Below are 21,583 nucleotides of genomic sequence, written 5' to 3'. Positions count from 1 at the left end.
CAGCAGGAGAAGCATGCAGAGCAATCTGCCCACAGCCCCCTGCATCCCTTCTAGACTTAAGGCTCAGATACACAGCATGTTTACACCAGTGTAACCAGCCTTTCCACCACTGTAAAGGAGCCGACATAAGACATTCAACTCTATACCTGTGTAACTTACTTGAACTCCACGTGGAATTACCCCAGGGAAAAATCCAGGGAAAAAACTGCACTGATTTAAATTATGCTAGTGCAGATGCTGTATGCCAGCAGCTTATCCTGGGGAAGCTGTATACTAAAAGCAAAGAAGCTACTGCTCATTCTCTGCCACCTAGTGGCAAGGCAATGTAACAGTGCCTACTGCAGCAGCTGCCCCAGGACAACCACTTGTCTGTTCACTTTGGACCCTGGTATGGTTCTCTCTGAGTGTACAAAACCTATGTAAGTTACACCAGTGTAAATGTATCCAAGCCCCTTGTGTCTGTAAGGCAAGCCAGAGAGGGTAAAAGATCAAGCTCACCTCAAGGTACTCATCTAGGCCCAGATGAGTGAATTCATACTGTAGGAAGACTCGGAAGTTCATGTTCTCCACTGAGTGCACTACAATATTGATAAACTGCATGCAGGCCACCTGTAAGGGCAGGCAGAGGTTCAGGGCTAAGGCAAGCAGCAGACTGACAGAACTGGGGACAACATAACAATCAGGGGCCACTCAGAGCAGCAACCTCCCACCTTACTGAATGCTTGGGCACACAACATAATAAGGATCATTTAACATATCACAGGAAGTGGCAGAGCTGGGAACAGAATCCCAGGTACCAGCCACTCATATGTCTGTTTCTTAATGCAGCTGTTCTGAACCCAGGGACATAAGGAAGACCCTGGGCAAACCAAGCTGCTGGACACAGGAAGCTCTGAGCCTCAGAACACCATGCTAGCAGTTCTCAAGGCATTTGGAAAGGCCCATTGTCAGCTCAGAGAGATCACCCTCCCCCACAAACCTGAAGGATCTTAATTTGTCATATGGGCCTGACTACCCTCTCATAGCTGGTACCCTATAGAAGGTAAAAGCCTTCTTACTACTGGCTTCAAAAGGGATTCTCTTTTGGTTCAAGTGGCAGAAGCTGCAGGCCACAGCCTCTTTTCCCTATGCCACATACATGTGAGTTAGTGGACTGCTACAAAGCTGGTATGGGAATACAAAGCCTGTATTCCCCTGGATATGGAACATGCCCGTATTCACTGATTTGGAGAAAGGGAACTGTTAGCAGCCCTGTCCTGCAGTAAGCGTATGGAAAACCAGCTAAGTATTCTAATCACATAAGGCCTCCAGATGCCGAGAGGCAGTGCGCAGCATGGGTGTGGGCTGACTGCTCCCCACATATGGCTTTCCCCTCCCAAAACACTCACCATGAAGTCAATGTTACTGTCCTCATTCCGGAAATACTCCATCAGCTTCTCAAAGCGATTCTTCTCCCCACAGACCTACAGGCAAGAGCAGAGACTATCAGCATGAGTGACCCTGAAGTCCTAGAGAAGGTGCCCATTGGCACCAAGCAAGGGAACTGGTTCCTAAACACTGCCATGAAGCTGCTGAAAGGAGCAGCTATACCTAAAGCTGCTCCCAGCACTCCCAGCTTCTCCACCACTCAGTCTTGGACCAGAGTCCCCTGAAGCTGCACCTCCACTATGTTCCCATAGACCTGAGCCTCCCACAGAGTAAGGTAACAAGCACCACAGTGCAGAGAGGCCTGGTCTGTGCCTGGGACACTAGCCATGACCACAACACAGGCGGCCAATAACAATCCACTCCCTTCCCTACCCCAAAAGATGCTGCAGCTGCTACACAAGGACTCTGATGCCCCAACATGGTTCGGGTGCTGGGTCCCATCTCCATCTTCAGTACTAGATTCTTTGCCTTGCATTGGGAGCCCACAGGGCCAAGTGGGAGAGTTCTAGCTCTTGCAGTGCCTACCCTGGCACTGGACTGAGCTTTTGGGTCTATCACAGCATGGTGCTAACATGCCTGTGCCATCCTACCCACGTATTGTGCTGGGCCACTTGTTATGGTGGAACCTGAGTCCTGCCAGCCTAGCCTAGCCAGAGCAGAAAGGGGAAGAGAGGGAATCCGAGTGACATACCCTTCACGCTGTTCTCCTACCTGCCTATCATTTCCCTAGCAGGAGCCCCTGCCATGTGGATTTGTGGGGGCTGTGGATCCCTATGGCCCATCTCCCAGTGCCCCTGGGGCTCAAAGAATAGTCAATGCATTAATTTGCAGTCTCCCATAGTACAGCACCCTTCCCTGGAGGACATTAAGCCTGGAAGCTTCATGCCTCTGGGAGGATAGCAGGATTCGTGCTGGAAGGGACTTGGCCAACATCCTGCAGCATGTTAGCAGCAGGACCAGGAACAGCTGCCTGGTATCCTGACCCTGAGAACAGCCACAATGGGGATTTGGTCCAATGATGGGGACAGTGCAGGTGGCTGTTGAAATGGATGTGCTCACGACCTGAAACCTGAGAGTTGCTCACAGCCGAAGGGTTCCTCCCCATGCTGCTGCTGCCCTTGCTCTGGGAGACCCTGTCATGGTGCACATTGGCACAGCTCCAGCTGAGGGATCAGGTATGCTCCCCTCCATGAAGTGCTCTGGTGTCAGCTTGTGCTTCCCTCTCCCCATCTCCCCCTGCCAGCTGCAGCCCCAGCTCCCTGCTGCTATGCAGGGGAATTCAATCCAGCTTTCCATGTCATGCAACCTGCCCCTTTGTTTAACCTCACCATGCAGGGCTACAGGGACAATAGGGGGATGGCTAGGAGCTGCTCCCTGAAAGATGATGCCAGCTTCTCCTGGGAGCCCTGCCGCTGACCACATGGCATACAACAGTCAGCCAGCACCCCTGTGCCTCACATGAGGGAACTCAGCAGATCAGTTCTGGGACAGTAACAGCAGGAGAAGGAGTGGCCAGGGGCAACCGCAGGACTCATGCCCAGGTCAGAAGCAGCAGGAAGCCTTGGCAGATGGGCACACAGGACAGGACGGCAGTGCACTGACTGGGCTGTGCAGCCTAAAACACCTTCCCTTCCCCCCCCTCCAGAAGCTCAGGACACCTTCAGAGGCCCCAAACCCATGAAGCCTTCCTCCAGCACACATAATCCAGCTCTGGGGTTGGGCTGCATGTGGACAGCAGAGCTCTCTCAGGTGCTGTGGGCCTCCCTCCTCCTCCAATAGGTATTTTCCGCCAGCTGCCGTGCCCAGCCCCAGCTTGTGCTGTGTTAGCAGATTTCATGAGTCATCCTAATGTGAGGCAGGCATCCGAGCAATGTTCAAGCCAGCCAGAACTTCACAGCTGGCAGCCCCGTGTTCAGCGAGAAAGATGTATTTATAGCCTGGCACAGAAGATAGATTGCCCTCCTCCATCCTTCTCCTGCAGGGGTGCATCTGTGACATTTTAATTAAAGGGATATCATCCCTCAGTTCAGAGCTGAGAGGTCAAGGTGTGTGGAGGGATTTTGTTGGCCTCAGTGAGGGCAGTAATGCCTCAAGCCACTGCTTTCAGATTTTGAGTGCAGCACCCTAAGGGCATTCTCCCAATGAGAGGGTAACTTTGGCAGTGTCTGGATGGAGGTAAGAGTTCCTGAGTCACATGAAAAGGGACGCGTGTATGGACTTTAGTATGGTCTCGATGAAAGCCAATGGGACTGTGCTCCAAAACACTCCTAGGCACATTGCAAAATCTTTCCCAGCTGTGGAGAAGCAGGATCTGGGGCAGGCAGCCAGGTTACACCTGTGTCTGTGCAAGGACAGTGTGCGGGGGCTTCCCAGGCTGGAGCCTGAGGGTGAGAGCAGGGACTGAGAAGCCGAACACCTGAATTCCACCCCTGGATCTACCCTGACTCATTGCAGAGCCTTAGGCACATCTTTCCTCTCTCTGTGCCTCAGTTTCCCCACCTGTGGTAGAGAGATAGTAACCATGACCTCTTTCCATGAGGGTTGGCACATTAGCATCCAGATAGCACTCTGTAATCTGTGCCCAGAAGAGGACTCAGCTTGTTTCTCACTGCTAAGGACATAAGTGGAGAGGAAAAGCTACTGCACAGAACCCCTCCAGAGGACACTGGGTCCATGCCAAGGCAGCAACTAACACATCATGTAACAACCCAGGGCCATCAGCCATAGTCTGGGGTAGGAAGCCAAATAAGTTACAGTCAAGCTCTGAGCAGTCTCCTCAAACTGTCACCATGCAGAACACTGTACCCATGGGCAGCTGCCACCCCTGAGGACAAGGTAGAAAGACCTGCAGGGTGCCACTGACCTGGGGTAGGCTTCTTGCCTTTCCAAAAGCAGTAGAGTCATGCCCCACCTCTACCCTTTGCGGCCTTGTTCTTTCCTCTATGGTCACATCAACTCCACCAGGGGAAGGCATAGTTGGGAGCACGGTAAAATATACAAAGGATGTAAGCATCATTGGCAGCGTACACTGCACTGGGCAGTTGTCATGTCTGCTGGGTCCGAGAAAATGACCTCTCTGCAGGGTGCTGCACATCTTTGTAGGGGCAACCAGGACGGAGGAAAGATGGGCGAGTGGTTGTGACTGGGTTTTGTTGGTGTGTGTGGCTGCCTGAGGCAGAGCAGTGTGGGCATGTGGGTGGGTATGTGCAGTGTTCCTGATACACCACTGCAAATGCAGGCCTAGAACATGAGGGCAAGGCAGGAGTGCCTCAGAGCTGGTACACGGCTCACCAGGCTTCACCCCAGCCAGAGCATCACCCCACCAAAGTGTTTCCCCTGAGCTGCCCATGCACAGAGAGCCATAGCAGTCCCCATTACCACAGATGGACTGGTGTGCTTCTCTGAATGGGTGTGAACAGAGTGCCAGCCAGGGGCTATGGGAGGGGGGTGGAGCGAGACACGATTCAACCCTTTCCTTGTCACGTACACACAGCACTGATTGGAAAAGAACCAGGGTCTCAAAGTGGTGACACTCAGTCACCACCTCTCTTTGACAGCTGGGGAAACCGAGGCACGGGGAGGTGAAAGAATTTGCCCAGGGCTGCACTGAGAACCAGTGTCAGGGCTTGGCATAATGGAGGTAGAAACTCTTTGTTCCTATCACTAGACCAACCCCATCCCTCTCACATTGTCACATCCCCAGCCTGTGGGCTCCCGGAGCCTACTACCCTCCAGAGGTGGGCCCTCCCTGGGCTTGGGCACCAGTCCCTAGGGACCTACCTCCTTGAAATTGTCAAATGCAGCAAGGATGATGTCATGCCCCCCTCGGACCAGGCATACAGCAGCCAGCAGCTCCAGGACAAGTGCTTTGGTTCTGTGGGGAAGGCACAGGGTCTGAGCAGAGCCTCCCCCTCAAACAGTGAGGGCAGTAGGGTGGGAGGGGGGGTGGAGAAGGGACAGGAACAGTGGGGGCACATACCTGGGATTCTTATTATTCAGGCTCAAGGTGATCTCGTTGACACAGGCTGGATGGTTCATTACCAGGCTGAATCCAGACTAGGAGGAGAAGGCAGCTTTAGCAGGGCGTAAGGGCAGAAATGACTGTTGGGTCCGGTCCCAGCCCTCACTTGTGTAGAGACTACATGGAGGGGCCTGGATTGGTGGGGATCCCATGGAAGCAAGGCCCATGCTGGCTAGTACTCAGCAAGCTCCATGCCCACTGCCCATCCCTTCACCACCCCTCTCCCCAACCTAAGCCATGACGAGACCCAGAAGCAATCCCCATGAGGACACAGGCAAGGGGAGGACCCCCAATGAGGAGTGGGTGCCTTGTGTCACTGTAGCTTGCAGAACCCTGTGCCAAGCTGAAAAGAGACATGTCTCCAGGCCCAGAGCTATGTGCAGTCCTGGCCTCCAGCCAGGATACAAGCTGAGGTATGAAGAGCTGGAGCAGCTAGGGGATGAGGCACAACAGAACAGGACGGAGGAAGGGTGATACTAGTGAAAGGGGTGAGAGGAGCAATGGGAAGGTGGCCAGCCAGTCTTAAGACAGCCCAGGCTTCAGGCCCCTGCCCTGTAGAAACAGCCCTCTCACCAGCACAACCTCCACTCACTCCACAAGATGCAGAAAATGGGTAAGAGCAAAAGCTCCCTAGCACCTTCCACTCCCCGCAGAACTACCCACATGGAACCCCCGAGTCTAAATGGAAGGATGGCTGTGCTGCCCGGCCTGTGCTGGCTGACACAGGGTCTCTATTGAGGAAGGCTGGAGGGGAGACTCATGCTAATATAGCAGGGCGATTTCTAAGAGACAATCCTGGAGGAGTAGCACTCACTAATCACTGGACCTGGAAGAGCCTTCCCTGGGCCAGTTTCTGGCTAAACTGCCCCGAGTCACCCCTAGGCCAACTCAGGGAGGAGAGAGGAACTCCCTATCCCAGGCGTAGTGGAATTCAATCTGCTGTCCTACATAGACCCAGGGGCCTGCTGGAACCAGCCAAGACTCTGGACAACCTCTAAGACCATCCAGAGCCCCTCAATTCCTCCGCACTGTCTGGTGAAACCAAAGAAACTGTGGGCCTTGCCAAGCAGCTTGAAGCATGTACCCAGCCTAGCTCTCTCCAGTGGAGTCGCCAAGTCCCTCTGAAGGGAAGGGGTTCTCCTGGGTAATACTCCAGCCCTGACAGACAATGTTGGCTCCATGCCTTGTCCCCACCTGGTAGTTCATGATGGCGCGCAGGCACATGATGCAGACATGGACGTCGTCCTTCTGGCTGACGATGCGCGAGTTCCGCAGTGCTTTCCTGCTATGCGTTGGGTTGAGTCTGAAGCAAAGAAAAACAGCGAGTGATGCCAAGGCAGGACCCGGCTGCTGCAGCATGCTCAGAGCAAGCATTGGCAAGGGAAGTGAGGGGCGGCTGGCTCAGGTGCGGGGAAGCTGGGACAGAACCTTCCACCTCTAGGCCACTGGCTTACATCCAGGCTGGGGCAGTTTCCCACAGATCAGTGCACAGGCTGTCTTGGCAGAGAGGCCAATGATGGAAAGGGCCATCAGAGGCTGCGCTCTGCTTCCAGCCTACAGAGGAGGCCCTCCAGGTCAGGCTGGAGGGAGCTGCTGTGCCTGCTCTGGGGAGCTAGGAGAAGACCCCAGTCTCCAGGGCTGTTAATCTGGTGCCTTTCACTTGCACTAAGGCCACTAAAAAACACTGATGGGCTGGGATGGTTCACCGGCATCAAGGCTGGATGGAGAGTCCAGCTTAGTCTGCCCCTAGCACGCTGGCAACATCTGGGGGCTGAAGGGAGGCTCACCGGGGTGGATGGGAGTTCATGGGTGGCCTGGGTTTACTGTCCTGATCGCTCCAAGGGGTGCTGGAGGGAACACATGGGTGGACTTGTTGAAAGAATGAGTGGATCTGCTGGTTCAAGAGGCAGCAGCTGAAGGAGGATTACAGCCTGCAGGACAGGAGGGAGAAAGAGGACTTGATGCAGATGCTCCCCCCTCGGTGAAAGATGGAAGAAGTGGAACTGAGAGGGCTTTGTGGCAAGCTGAGTTTGTGTACAGCTAGCCAGGAAGTTGTAGGGCGGAGTGGGACAAGGCAGCAATGTCACTGCACTCTTCTGAAATGGCCTGTGGCTCTTCTGTATTTAAAAAAAAAAAAAAAGAGCGCAACACTTACGAAGAGTCCATGGCCTCCTAACACTCACTGCAGTGACAGCTGCCCTCCTACCCCAGACACCTCAGAGCAGGCACTGCCCATTGATGACCTTACAAGCACTTCAAGGCCACAGGCCTCAGGGCACAGCTAGCACCACAGGCACTGTGTGGTCCCTGTACAACAGGCACTAGAAGTAACAACAGAAAGAACCATCCCTCTCAAAGAGGCTGCATTTGTTCTTAAATGGTGTTCCTACTCTCCACTGCCACAGGGCTGGTGGGCTCCAAGCTTCTCCTGTCTGGTTTCCAGATCCAACATGCTGTGGTTACTACAAAATGATTTTTCATAGGTTTGAGGCCAACAAGGACCACAGCAATCACCTAATCCAACCTCCTGTGTAACACAGGCCAGAGGGTTTTCCTGAATTAAGCCCCTTTAAACTGGAACAAGTCTTCTAGGAAAACATCCAATCTCAATTTAAAAGCAGCCTGGAACACAAAATCCACTGCAGCCTGTAGGGAGCTGTTTTCAAGGAATTTCCCAGCCTTGCAAATGCATTGTGGGAGGGGAGTGGGAAAGCCACTGCAGACTCTTTCCTTTTCATGCATCCCTACCAGCTCTATATGTTCTGCAGGTCAAACCAAGCCCCTGCTGCCACCTGCGCCAGAGGTCATCAAGAGGAGCTTGGTCAATGGTTATACAGATGTACAAAGAGTGTCTCTCCTCAAGGGCAGGGCTCCAGATCCTTCTGTCATGGCAGGGCTGGCTGGGCAGAGCTGCCTGGAGTAAAGGCTCTTCTTGCTGAGCCAGAAGGCCTGACCTGGGGCACAGACAAGGAGTGGAGGAGCCAGGGATAAAAGGGTCATTCTTAGAGAGTGAGGCAACACCCATGGGTGACCTTAAATTCAACTAGTAACAGAGCTAAGGAGTGAGGCCATAAGCTATCCTACCAATGGGAACACTGGAGCAGGCAGCTGAGGCAAGTGTTCACCATCCCAGAGACCAAGCCCTGGCTACCTACCATGAGGCGCATCCCATAAGCAGCGTGAAAAAAAAGATTGTGGTTAGAACATGGGAATGGGACATGGGGAGCACATTGGGGAGCATGCAGTGAGCAGGGGCTGAACTCAAACCACCTTCCAATAAAACCATCTTAATGAGCCAGGTCGAGCCTTGGGGTGGGTGGGTTGAACTCCGCAGAGGCCATCTTGAAAATGTCATCCATTCCCTGTTCTGCCATAGACTCTGTAGTAAGACTTGGGCAAGATACTTAGTCTTTCTGTTTCTCAGTTTCCTCATTTTTTAAATGGAGATAACAACAGTACCCTAATTAATGGTGGGAAGGAAGGAAGGCTCCACAGATCAGCACCTTGGTAACTGGGGCCAGATAAGGACTAAAGACAAATTATCAAAACAGAATGTAGGGTACATGCTCTAGAGTCTTCTGCATTAGAGGCTCCTTCCATTACACATGCTATTAGTTCATTAATAATGTTTCTCTGGGCTGATAAGCTCCTGGGTTAATTGTTCAGGGGGAAGCTGTTGTTAAGCTAAGAAGAACCTCCTCAGACTACAGCTCCATCATCCCAGCCACACCACCAGGCTCACATGGGCATTGGTGTTCACAGCCCAGGGCCTGCTTTCTCACCAGTTATGGGAGAGGACATTTATTTCTTTTTTGAATTCTGAAAAAAATTAAACCAGCTCTGTTATTGAACCCTTTCCTGTCACTCACTAAGCCTTTAGCCTCGGTAATATCCTGCTGCATGGAGTTCCACTGGTTAAACATGTGTCAAGGTTGGGAGAGGGAATATCAGGACCTTCTCAGGACAGACAGCATGAGTGCCCCTCAGCCCAGTGGCCCCAGCCAATATAGACGCCAGCCAGGCTGCTCACCAGCCTCCCAGCAACTGAACCTTGGTGGAGGGCAAAAAGGGCTTCAGAGCAGTGGTGCCAACTGGCATATGCACAAAGCACAACTCACTTGTACCAGGGGCTAAGGTGAGGGAGTAGTGTTGGAGTCCAGTTTAATTCACAGCAATATTTCTCTTGGGGGAGATGAATGCCTCCCTTCCACCTGGCAGAGGGGATGCCTCGCAGCCTGTGTACTGGGCCAGCTGCCCCAAGCTGGACTCCCACATCTACCTGCCAGATGCGCTTGCCATGCTCACTCAGTATCTCGGCTCCCACCAAGCCTGGGGGCACATGAGCATTGCTTAGTGCAGGAGTGGGGAGGGAGCCATAAGACTGCAAGCGGGGGGTGCCCCAGGCGGGCTGTGTGTGTTACCTGACCGTCAGGTGTCTCGCTTTGGAGGAGCCCTGCGTGGGGGACGAGGAGTTGCTCTTGGTGAGGTCCTCTACAGATCTGTCCAGGGGCTTCCCTTTGTCAGAGCCCGGGCTCCCGTTATCTGTGCTCTCCATATCATACCTGGAGGCACATGTGTGAAAACAGACTTATGAGTGAGCAGAACAGCCCAGGTTGGTAGGGCAGGGGTGGGGGTGGGATCCCAGCCAGTGGCAGGGAAAGGATGGATGAGCTGAGTGCAGCATCCTCCATGCAGCCACAGTATGAGCCCTCAGAGACCCCAGAGTAGAGCAGGAGCAGACCACCTGGCCCAGCTCTGCTCCCACTCCTCCAGGAAAGCAGAGGCAGGTGCTTTCTCCCCCACAAATCCCCTAGGAGTCTGATGCTGCCTCTTGCCTTATTAGAGGCCCCCAAGCCTGCAGCCTTCTGCTCCTTGTCATTACCAAGGGCCGAGCTGGCACAAGTGGTTATGCTGCTTGGCAAACAAATTGCCCATGCCACCCATCAGCAGGCTCAATCTGATTATTCTTATCCTCCAGCAAATACATGCTGGGGTATAGATCTCCCCATCAGCCCCAGACTGATTGATAGCAGAACAGCAGCTAGCACTCAGGGCTGAGAAAGTGTAGAGAAGGAAGATTTGACAGAACAGCCCAGAAATTGCAGAGATTTCAGCACCCAGGACAGTGAAGGAGCAGGAGAGGCCAGACAGGGAGCAGTTTTTTGTGCGTGGGATGATGCTTACTAATAGTGTGGACTGGGGATTTCAGAGACTATAAGCCCCAAAGGGAAGCTTCTGATGATCTGTTCTCAACTCCTGGCCTGCAGAGGCCAGAGACTGTCGTCATGTGGCTCCTGCATCCTGCTTTGAATACCAGGTTGGCATCTCTCACCTATCCTGACTGGCAACCCCTTCTCTAAATGTCAACAACCCCTTAAAATATGCCTCAAGACTAAACTGATGCAACTGGGTGTGCATTTGTGCAGCAGGAGGCTGGCAGAGAACCCTCCATCTTGGAGCAGACAGGTGTGCAGAGCTGAGGGGAGCAAGGTTTCTTTGCTTTGAAGCGCAATAACATTCTCCAAGCCCTGTGATCCCTCCACAAGCCTTTCATGACATCCCCCCTACTCCAGGAGGGATGTAATCCACTACCTGAAAACCTCTCAGCTGCAGTATGTTTCTTAGAGCAAAGAAGCAATCTTGACTGAGTGTCTTCACCACCCCTTGGAAAAACTGTTCCAACAGTTAATTGCCTCTTCCCCCCACCTCTTGGTAACTACTGGTACCTTACTTGATACTCTAAATTTGTCTAGCTTCTACTCCTAGACACTGGGTCCCCCAGAGTATTTGTCTGCCAGACTGGAGCTCTCTGCTATCAGAAACCTTCTCTCTCCTCCTTTAAAAGATTCCTAATGAAGCCAGGGACCCCTAGGTACTCCCCAAATCCTCCAGGGACCCTAGACTCATTCGGCTCCTTTGAAAATCCCAGTCCTGTGTTGTTAGGGAGGTTCTAAGGCTCTTTCCACCATGCTGCCCAGCTCCACAGACTGTGTACCTGATGGATGCCACTCCTCCCACTCACAGCCTCAGGCAGCAACAGGGGAAGTCACAACAGTAGAAGGATTGTGAAGATTAAGCATTGATCAGTGAAATGGAGCAGCCAGTGACAAGGTGGACTAGCCAGCTTCAGGTAAGTAACCAGCTCTCTGTGGCCACCATTTGGGGCCCTCTGGTCTAGACCAATGTCCTGTCCAGGGCTTGGGCATTGCAAGGCGGGGGGTGGCGTTGCACTGTACTAGAAGACCACACTCCTTCCACTTCACCTGGGCCATCGCTCTCAGGAAGCACAGATCCTTCACTTTGCTGCTGTGCTGGGGGACTGATTGCAGGGGGACCTATGGCCGTGGCCCTTGACTGCCCTCTTACAGCACAATGTTGGGTAATCCTCTCCCATCTCACTGTAAAGACAGGACAGGGGGTGCAGCTCACAGGTACCATCCTGCTGTGCTCCTGCCTCAGGGCTCAGAAGCATCACACAGAACAGGCAGTTCAGTGGCAAGCTAAGAAGTCTGACACACTGGCTAATGAGGGGTCCAGAGGCTACAGCTACCAAAGCCAAGCCCCAGGGAAAGCCTAGACGATCTGCATCCCTGCCTGCCTCCTGAGTCAGGGCCTGTGGCTCTGATCCCACAAGACACCAAATCAATGACACATGACTTAGAGCTCAGCACATTCTTGAGCACCTTGTAAAATTAGGGCCGGTGCTGACAGAAGGTGCAACAGTTCAGGGGTATGACTGATGTAGGGCAACGCCACCCCCTGGCGCAGGCTGCGGCAAGCAGGGATAGGGGCAAGCACCCAGCAGCAACTTACGTGACAGAGCACTGCGCAAAGGCGAGATACTCCAGTAGCACATCCAGCCCCTTGTTCTCCTCATTCAGGAACTCCTGGACCCACCTGGAAGAGAGGACAGGCATCAGCCAACAGAACCCATGAGGGGTCTATCAGCCCTTGCAATACTCCCTTGACTTCCTCTTTTCCCTCCTCTCCCTTTGCATCTAGACTGGCTTCAGCCTCCCTGTGAGCTGGATTGTACCAGCACTAGCTCTGTCAGGCCCACCAGGAGGGTGGGTGACCACTCTGCTTAGACTGAAGACAGCTGCAGTGAGAAGCACAGGAGGTGCCCCCATGTCCTTCTCAGGATGAGACATGGCAGGGTGGGAGACCCTCTAGCAGTGCCACCCTTGCTCACTGGCCAAAACCACCTGGAGTGAGGCCTGAAGCTCTCTGCTCCCTCCCTACAGCTAAGGGAAACATGGAGGACACATCAGTCCCAGCTACACACTCTAATTTGGCCACCCATCTTGCTCAGGGCAGACAGCAAGATTACAATGCGGCCTGATGAAGATGCAAGTGGTACCCACCTAACACAGCACTGACCTGGCCTGATTCTGACAGGTTTCACAGCCAGGCCCTTCTGCGTCCTTGGGAGTAGTTACAAATTCCACATCTCTTGTTGCCTCCTGCCCCTGTTACTCCAAGGATTCCCCACTTTGATTTTCCTGGGGAAGCCTCTTCCTGGTCCCAGGGGAGCTCTCCACTTGCCTTCCCACACACATCCACAGATTACAGATCCAGCAGGATTGTTACCACTCCCCTTTCACAGCCAGGGCACAGAGCTCCAGAGAGAATGTGGGACATGCCCAAGGTCTGGCAGGGAGTCTGTGGCAGAGATGGGAACTGAAGTCAGGTGTCCCAAGTCTCTGTCCAGTACCTTAACCCCAAGAGCAGCCTCCTATCTCATGATGGCATCAAGCAGGAGATACCACCCCATCCTCATCCAAGGCTTCTGCCCACATCATGGGAAGACGATGGGGGCTTCTATTCAAATGCTCCTTGGAACAGATGGTTATTTGCAAAAAACTACAGATTTCTGAATCCTTGACCTTAGCAGACTGCACATCTAGTGACCTGAAGCCTCAGAACAAGACTAACCACTACATGATAAGAGCCTCCCACTCCCTCCTCAGTGCTGGCATGCAGCTAGTTTTGGGGCCCTTCCACATGTGCTCATCTCCCAAATGCCACTGGACAGTCGTAGTGCCAGGCAGGGGGCTTGGCCACCTTCCACCCTTACCCATGCCCAGATGAAACTATGGGTGCTCTGCTGCTTGTAGACCAGTGCTTGGGTCCAGCACACTGTGAGAGTGCCAGTCGCCCTGGGTGCACTGCAAGGCAGTAGGCTGGTCTCACAGAACAGTGAGATTCAACAGATGACAGACTCCAAGTCACCCAGGGACTTTGGGCAAAGTGATGAGCAAGTGCTAAGCCAGGCTTGTCCAACATACGGCCCACGGGCCGCCAGGCAGCCCACCAAGGCACTTTCTGAGGCCCGCTGTGCTGCAATGGGAAACAAAAGTAAATACTGTTTACTTTCGTTCCCACCCCTTGTCCCTCCCCCAGCCCCTCAGCAGCTTCCTAATGGCTGCTGAAGGGCTGGGGAAGGGACAAGGTTCCCACACGCACCGCGTCAGCTTGACGTCACCGACGTGGTGCATATGGGAAGAGGAGTAGCCATGTGCCTCTCAGGACAGGATAAGCCCAGCCGGAGCAGCAAGGGGCTCAGCTGCACTTTCCCCCTACCTGCGCCAGTCAGTCCCGAGTGGCACACAGCTCTGTCACTGTTTCTGCTGGCTGGTGCCAACCTGGCCGGCCTCCTCCTGTCCCCAGCAGCACGTGGGAAGCCAGCATGGGGGGCCTTGACAGGCGGGGTCCTGGCACGACCTCTGCAGGGCGAGGTGGCAGGAGCCGGTGTCTGCCAGACCCCGTGCTCCAGGCTCGCAGCACTGAGGCCACCAGGGCTGCGTGCGCAAGCAGCTGGGCACCACAGTGAGCGGGGCCGTGCAGGCGGGAGGGTGAGGGGCTGTGGTGCAGCGGCCACCTCGCTCCAGCCCCCCTCAGGCAGCGCTGGCTCATGGGGCTGTGCTGCTCAGGGGATGGAGATGTGGAGCTATTTATTTCTCCCCTTCAGTCTCTGGGGCAGTAGCTGGCTGAACACAGAATGGGTCCCTCCTGCCCCTGCCCACCAGCAGCTACCATGAACCTTGCAGTAACAGGCAGGGGGCGTAGGGGTCACCCTGTGAGGTCTTTGAATATGGCTCGCCCACCCACTGGGTAATAAAAAGTTCATGATCCAGCCCCACATGCAAAAAGGTTGGACACCCCTGTGCTAAACAGTCACATGCTCCCAGACAGGGTCCTTGATGCCCCATTCTTAGCAACTCTCCATGAGGCTTCTGTGCAAAGGATCCAGTTATTTATGGAGAAAGGTCTGAATGTCAAACCTACAGGGCACCTCTCTTCCCCTCACGTGCTCAGTGGCCTTGGACCAAGAGAAAAGCTGCCATTTTAGAGAAGCCAGACTCCTTTTGGATGGATGAGGACCAGAAAACCAATTTCTCCAGAAGCAGAGGAGATAAATGTTTCTACTGCAAGGAGGGAATTAATCCTTGTGAATCGTTGACATTAAACATGTACATCTCTACCAAACAGCTGACATTCTCTCTTGTTGTCTCTCATCTACGAAACTGTCTCTTCCCCTCCCCTCTGCTGGATAACATTCTCACAAGTGGGCTAAGATCACCACATCAGGGACCCATAGGCTCAGAATGGAAAGATCTGTGTGATCCTTTGCCTAGATTGGTACTCTGAAATGCTCAGACTCTGCCTTGGGCTCTCATAGACTGCTCCCTTGGTGCTCTGAAGAGGCATTTCAGCTCCACCTGAGCACAGGGTCTAGCTGGTTGTTTCCATATGTTGGCAGTGGGCATTTGGACTTCCTGGGAGTTTGGACCTCCCCCAATCCAGAGTAATGTCTATTTGGAAATCTTCCTGGATCTGGATCAGCCAGGCAGACAGCCTGGGGTCCTCAAGGAAGTCACTGTGAGATGTCAGCAATTATGATGGTAGCAATGTTGCAAACTCAGAGGTGGGAAAGCTTCCCCTTGCTGCTCTGTCCCTTTCCCAAAGAGGCTCAGATACAGCATCTGAAACCTAAGAAGAGCAGCTACAGAGAAGCATGGCAGGCACATGCTATCAACAGGCCTTCACCCAGGGACTTCTGCTTCACAGACCAGCAGCTCTACTCCTTGGGCAAAAGGAGGTGTCCTTGGAGCTTTGGCTATAACTTATACTTACAATCATTTTTCTGGGAGCTATTGGCAGGCAACATCTAATGCACCTGGGTAATGTGCATGCAGTTGGCATATTTGTCACTTCAACCTGGGCCTTCAGTCCCCAAAACCCATGCCCCATCACCTGAGCTGTGAGTCAAGCAGAGGCTGCACAGTTGCTAGGACTGGCCAGTAGAGGGGGAATAATACTGCACGCTATGCCCAGGCATTACCAGGGAGTTCTTTGTGGATCCTTACCCAATGTAGTTGGTCCGCAGGGAGATTTCCAGCTCCCGAAGCACCTGTGTGGACTCCTGCACGCGCCTCTTAAACTGGGTTTTGAAAGGGAGACAGACAATTTACAGGGTTAATAGCCATGGCTCCCAAATCATTTATTTTTGCTCATATACACTAACTCAAGATGTTTTTTACATAAAGGGTGATCGAAGTGTTTACAGCAGAGAAAGGGAAAGAGAGAAGAGGGGAGAGGATTATCACCAAGGCAGTTGACCAGTCGGGGGTCACCTTTCTGCTGACTCCGCCTGTCTCCAGGTAGCTCTTCAGTTTCTGGATGTATGCAGAGGGTGGGTTCTTAACTTGGACCCGTTCCTGTGAGGAGGAGCGAGAAAATAGAAATACTCAGGTCCAGCCTCAGCCTGGGGAGGAGGAAACGATGCCTCTAGTGCTGTTGAGAGTATACATGCATTCACGTCTGTGGATAAACATGTATAAGTGTATGAGAAACGCATGTGTTCCTACAAGTGTGATGGACCTGTGGAGCCTGGCACATGTGGCAGGTCAGTGAGAAACCATATGGACCTGTGGAGCCTGGCACATGTGGCAGGGCAGTGAGAAAACAGTGCAGAGGATCAGGGAAGAAGATTCAACTCCACATGACTTGACCACCAGTGGGGTTAACTACATGTGGAGCTTGGCTCTTCACCAGAACTCTTCCCAAATCCAACAGGTTTGCTACCCTGCTAAGGGACGTAGGTCTCAAATGGGAACATAGAAACCAGTTCAGATACAACAGGAAATCTCCTGACCCTGCAAAACTCAGAATCATAGAGCTGCAGGGTTGGGAGGGACTGCAAGAGTCAGCCAGTCCAGGCCCTGCACAGTGTCCATTGTAGGTCCTAAACCATCCCAGCCAGATACCCATACAGCCTCTTCTTGAATTGCAACTTTTTTCTTTCTCACTGCAAGAGAACATGTCATCACCACACAAAAGCGTACGTCATGACATATTGCCATGGTGTCACACATGGTTCTGGGGGAATCTCACCCACAAGTAGTGATACAGATGCATCTCCTCCCCCAGGTTGGAAAACCACAACAATGAAAGTAAAATGTGTACAGAAACTGCCGAAGAAGCCCCTGAAGTGCCCCTCCACAACAACAGACCACAGTCCTCACCACCACCAGCAAACAGGCTATGGGCCTTGACAGAGAGCACTTACATTGGTATACGCATCTCGTACACCAGTGTAAAAAAAGCCGATACACAGCCTACAACCTTACACTGGGGTATCTCTGCCCAATTCAATGTAGAGCTGCCCCTGAAAGAATCAGGGATAACAGGATACTGGTGTATGCTGGTTTGAATTACAACCCCATAGATGTTGTTTGTCCACAGCTTATCCCGGCACCACTGTTTGCTAAAGGCAACCTACCAGTGAGGTGCTGCAGTAGCCACCTATTTCAGCAGCATGTCTTTCTACTTAGATCCCAGTGCTATTTACACCAATGTAAACCTGTTCTCTGTCCACACCTTACGACACAGTCTCTAACAGACAGACTGTACCTCGATGCTACTAAGCAGCTGTCAGCTCCTGACATCCATTTGAGACTTAAAGGGCAACTAGAGATAAATAAATATTATCCTTACAATCCAGAGAGTAATGAAGTGATTTGAACAAAACTAAGGCAGAGGTCGGAGCAGAACCCTGATTTCCTGATGCCCAGTCCTGTGCTGTAACTGAAGACTTCACTTCCTTCCTCCCCCCATGACAGACACTAGACCTGCCTCCTTCCCTCCCTCACATGACAGAGTATTGAGCAAGAAGCATCGCTGCCCAGTATCAGCTGGTAAGCAGCACATCTATCAGTCACCCCTCATGCCACAGTAAATGTTGTGCACAGGCACCATGTATGACATGTCCCAGGCTGGCCAGAGTGGACACCATGCTCAGTGTGCATCCCAGGCCTGTGTGTAGGGCCAGTGTGGTGCATGCCGCATACAGCATGCGGGCCAACTCTGGACCCAGAAGCAGCACTCCCAGATGATGAAGATGGGACTCCATATGACAGATCCAGCCGATGGGTCATATCTTTGGGCGCAGATGGAAGGGACCATTTTCGTTCAATCTGGCCACAAAAAGCAGCTTATAGCTGTGACCAAGTGCATGGCTGCAGGCAGCTTAAAAAATGGCCGTTTGGGTGAAAATCTGAACTTTCATTGCATGAGGGGTCAGATTAAGACTTTCAAAACAGACACTCTTCTGTAACTTCTGTCTGCACTGCCTGCCAGCCTTGAGCTGTTTTCAGAATGAGAGGGGGTGAAAGGGAGCAGACGGAGTTTGGCCTGGCGGGTTTTCAGCCTCCGCCAGAGGGTGGGGCAGGTGTATTGGAGCCCCCTGAGGTGGGGGGGCTCCAATACACCCATTCCACTTTCCAGAGCTAGCTGGGCTTTCCCCCTCCCATTCTGAAACAGGGACAGGCTGGGAGAGAGGGGCTGTTGCTAGGGAAAACCAGCTGCAGACTCCCAGCCAGCAGCTAGATTCCCCTCCCCACTGGAACCAGCAGTGACTTTGTTTGTTCCAGGGGATCACTGTAAGTCAGACCACTTCCTCCAAAGCATTCTCAGTTATTGCAGGGGGCTGCACTTCTGCCTGCACCCTTTGACTTCTCTGATCTAATCTATTCACTTTTACTTCTCTTTGTAAATTCACTTTTACTTCTTTCCTCATCGCTTCTCCTTCCACATAAAAAATAGTTTATTCCTGCTAGTCCATTCCTAGCACCTGATGAAGTAGGTTGTTGCCTGTGAAAGCATATGCCTCTCTGAAATAGTTAGCCTCCAAGATGCTACCCTACTGCACGGTTTGCTGTACATGGAATAGAAAGACAGGGCCTACTGCATGAAGCTTCCTAGGGACGGACTGATACAGAGAGACAAGGAAAACACAAAGAAACAGTAGCCACCAGGATGGGCAGGGGCATCACCACACCTGTGGCTTATCTGAGCATCTATAATAGGCTGAAGGCTAGCCCATCAGAGGTGGAAGCTGATCTCTCCATAATGAATAAATCTGAAGAGGAGGATGTTGCAGTACCTGAGGCATGAGGGTGAGAACTAGGGTGAGAGTTTTAGTTGGTGGAAGGAGAGGAAATGCCAAATCTTAGAAATCTGTGCAGGCAGACTGCAAAATTAGATATAGCCAGGATGTCAGCACTGAAAGACAAAGAGGAAGTCAAAGAGGATGCTCAGACTATGGCTCTGAGAGATGGGATAGTGAGGGTGTTTGCAGTCACTGAGGAAGGAGGTAGGGAGGAGAGAAGATTAAGAGCTCAGCTGTAGTCACGTTGAGCTTGAACTGATGGCTATTCACCCACAAGGATAGCTGAGAGACAGGCAGAGAGTTTGGTTTAGACAGAAGACAGGTCTGGAATAGAGAGGATGATCTGTGAGTCATTAGCACAGAGCAAGTAGTTGAATTTGTGCTTGAGGATGAGATTGCCCGGAAGTCAGGTAGAGGGAGAGGAAAGGGGGACCAAGAAGAGAGGCCTTTGGGACCCCCCAAAAATCTGGAGGGAGATGAGGAAGAAACTCCAAATGGCATGTTGAAAGAGGCATTAGAGAGGCAGGAGGGAAACCAGAATAGGGAAGAGCCATGAAAGCTATGGAAAGACAAGATTTCAAGAGGAGGAGCCTGGCAGATGGTGCTGAAGGCAGCTGAAGGCACAGGGATTATGGGGGTGGGGGTTCTGGTTCTGAGCTCTGGCTAAAGACAAAGTCTATCCCAAGGGTGGTTTCAGTGGAGAGCAAGGGGTGGAAGCCAAAGGGAAGGGCATTTAGTTGAAGGAGAGACACTCAAGATCACAGTGCCCTCCAGGGCCCTGCGGGTTGGCTACCAGGCAGGCCAGTGTCTGATTCTGAGGGAAACCAGCAAGGAGGGACAGGGCATATGCCATCCCACTGACCTTGGGCAAGTTGCTTACAGAGGGAGGCCTGTATCACCAACTTCTCAAAAAGTCTTAACTAGGGATAATGCATGGGACGTTTAAGGGACGCCTGTGGTACCAGGGAAACTGGAAGCCTGACTTCTCTCACAGTGTTCTTCTGGTTGACTAATATTTTCATGATCTTGCTGGTGAAATCAGCTCATGACCCAAAGCTAGCCTAGGAGGTCCCATTAATACAGAGGAGCAGTAGGCTGCCCTAGAACAAGAACTGGATGGCCTAGAAAACTGGAGCAATGGGATAAAATTTGAGAGAGAAAATTACAAGGCTGTGCACTTGCAGCTCCTATGCATGTGCATAAAGCCTGCTGCATATCGGAGCAAACTCGATAAATCGATTAATGGAAATTGATGCACTCCAGCAGCCTTCTGCGTCACGTGTATCAGTGTCGCCATGCATCTCTGTACTGAAAAAGTGGCAGTGGAGCACTTTGAAATAAAACATGTTCAATGAGCTTTAGTTGAAAGTGCCCTGCCACCATTTTTTAGTGGGGGACGCATGGTGATGCTGATACACGTGATGCGTGGGTGCTTTTAATTAGAGTGGCTTGCTAATTAAGAGCACCCGGCACTGTGTCCCAGCACATGTCAAAATGCCTTTGGAGACTAACAGTGAAAACTTCTGCTATAAGCTAGGAGCTTGTCAGCTGGAAATGACAGAGCAGGAGATGGGCCTGCGTATACTAATTGATTACAAGATGTTTATGAGCTTCCAACACAATGCCATCATGAAAAAGGTAAATATGATCTTAGTATATATCCACTGAAGTGTTTCCAGTAGAGCTGGGAAGTATTACTGCCACTGTACAGGGCACTAGTGAGACCTCACTTGTAATTCTGTATATAATTCTGCTCATCCACCTTCAAGAAAGATGAACTCAAACAGAAGGAGGTACAGAGAAGGGTATGTGGGTGGTCAGAGGAATGGAGAGCTCATCCCAGGAGAGGAGGTTGGAAGTGCTCAGTTCATTCAGCTTAGCAAAACAACATCTACGTGGAGACACAATTGCTCTCTATCTGTACATTGGGAGGGATAGAGTGTGGGGAAGACAAATAAAGGGAGGGAGAAGAGCTATTTAAGCTAAAGGATGATGCTGGCACAAGAACAAATGGGTATAAGCTGGCCATGAATACATTTAGGCAGGAAATTACAAAGTTCCTAGCCATTAGAGCAATCAGGTTCTGGAACAGCCTTTCAATCAGAGCAGTGGGAGCAAAGACACCAAACTGCTCTTCAGATAGAGCTGGATATACTTATGAAAGGGATCATAGGACACAAAGCCTGGAATAGCAGCAGATTGGGACTCAGTGGCCCAAAAGGTCCCTTCCAGGCCAGTGTTCAGAAAGTGCTGGGCTGTCAATTTGTCAGGTACTACAGCAGCCTTCTGTGGCCCTAGAAGTCAGCACCAGGGCTGGCCCAGCCCAGCTGCCAAGCACCTAAGCAGCGTTTTAAATACTGGACACATGACAGCCCCCTGGAGATTCAGTGAACAGAAAGGGAGGAGCCTGGTCCCTGCCTGACCCAGAATCAGAGTCCTTATTCCTTGGCTGTAGAACAAGCCCAGAGCAAGTCTACTCTGTGTGGTAACCCTGGATGACACAAGAGGGCTCTGCCCCATCCTAATCTCCTCACCTGAGTGTAAATGCACCAGCCAACCTGGGAAACACCAGCAAGGCAACAGGCACCATAAGCAGGCCATAGCTACTCTGTATTTAGCCTCTACAAGGTCCATGAGAGGGGAAGGTGGTACTCGCCCACTTTGGGCACCTTCTGAGAAAC

General features: G+C 52.2%; 1 protein-coding gene across 5 annotated transcripts in view; it reads right to left on the bottom strand.

Moving 5' to 3' along the window:
• FMNL1 (formin like 1) overlaps positions 1-21,583 on the bottom strand; it is a 65,436-nt gene that overhangs the window by 19,292 nt on the left and 24,561 nt on the right. For 3 of the 5 annotated variants that reach the window (XM_006026386.3, XM_025207337.1, XM_006026387.3), the window contains exons 3-11: positions 16,060-16,170; positions 15,820-15,893; positions 12,263-12,346; positions 9,871-10,011; positions 6,644-6,752; positions 5,408-5,484; positions 5,209-5,302; positions 1,389-1,463; positions 499-609 (exon numbers count right to left, since the gene is read on the bottom strand). In XM_006026386.3, the coding sequence (XP_006026448.2) occupies positions 499-609; positions 1,389-1,463; positions 5,209-5,302; positions 5,408-5,484; positions 6,644-6,752; positions 9,871-10,011; positions 12,263-12,346; positions 15,820-15,893; positions 16,060-16,170 (876 nt within the window). The remainder of the gene's footprint in view (positions 1-498; positions 610-1,388; positions 1,464-5,208; positions 5,303-5,407; positions 5,485-6,643; positions 6,753-9,870; positions 10,012-12,262; positions 12,347-15,819; positions 15,894-16,059; positions 16,171-21,583) is intronic. The other 2 variants (XM_025207338.1, XM_006026388.3) reach the window with 2 other exon arrangements.

Source organism: Alligator sinensis, unplaced genomic scaffold, assembly GCF_000455745.1.
Source record: "Alligator sinensis unplaced genomic scaffold, ASM45574v1 scaffold919_1, whole genome shotgun sequence".
NCBI lineage: Eukaryota > Metazoa > Chordata > Crocodylia > Alligatoridae > Alligator > Alligator sinensis.
This window is presented reverse-complemented; position numbering and strand designations above follow the sequence as displayed.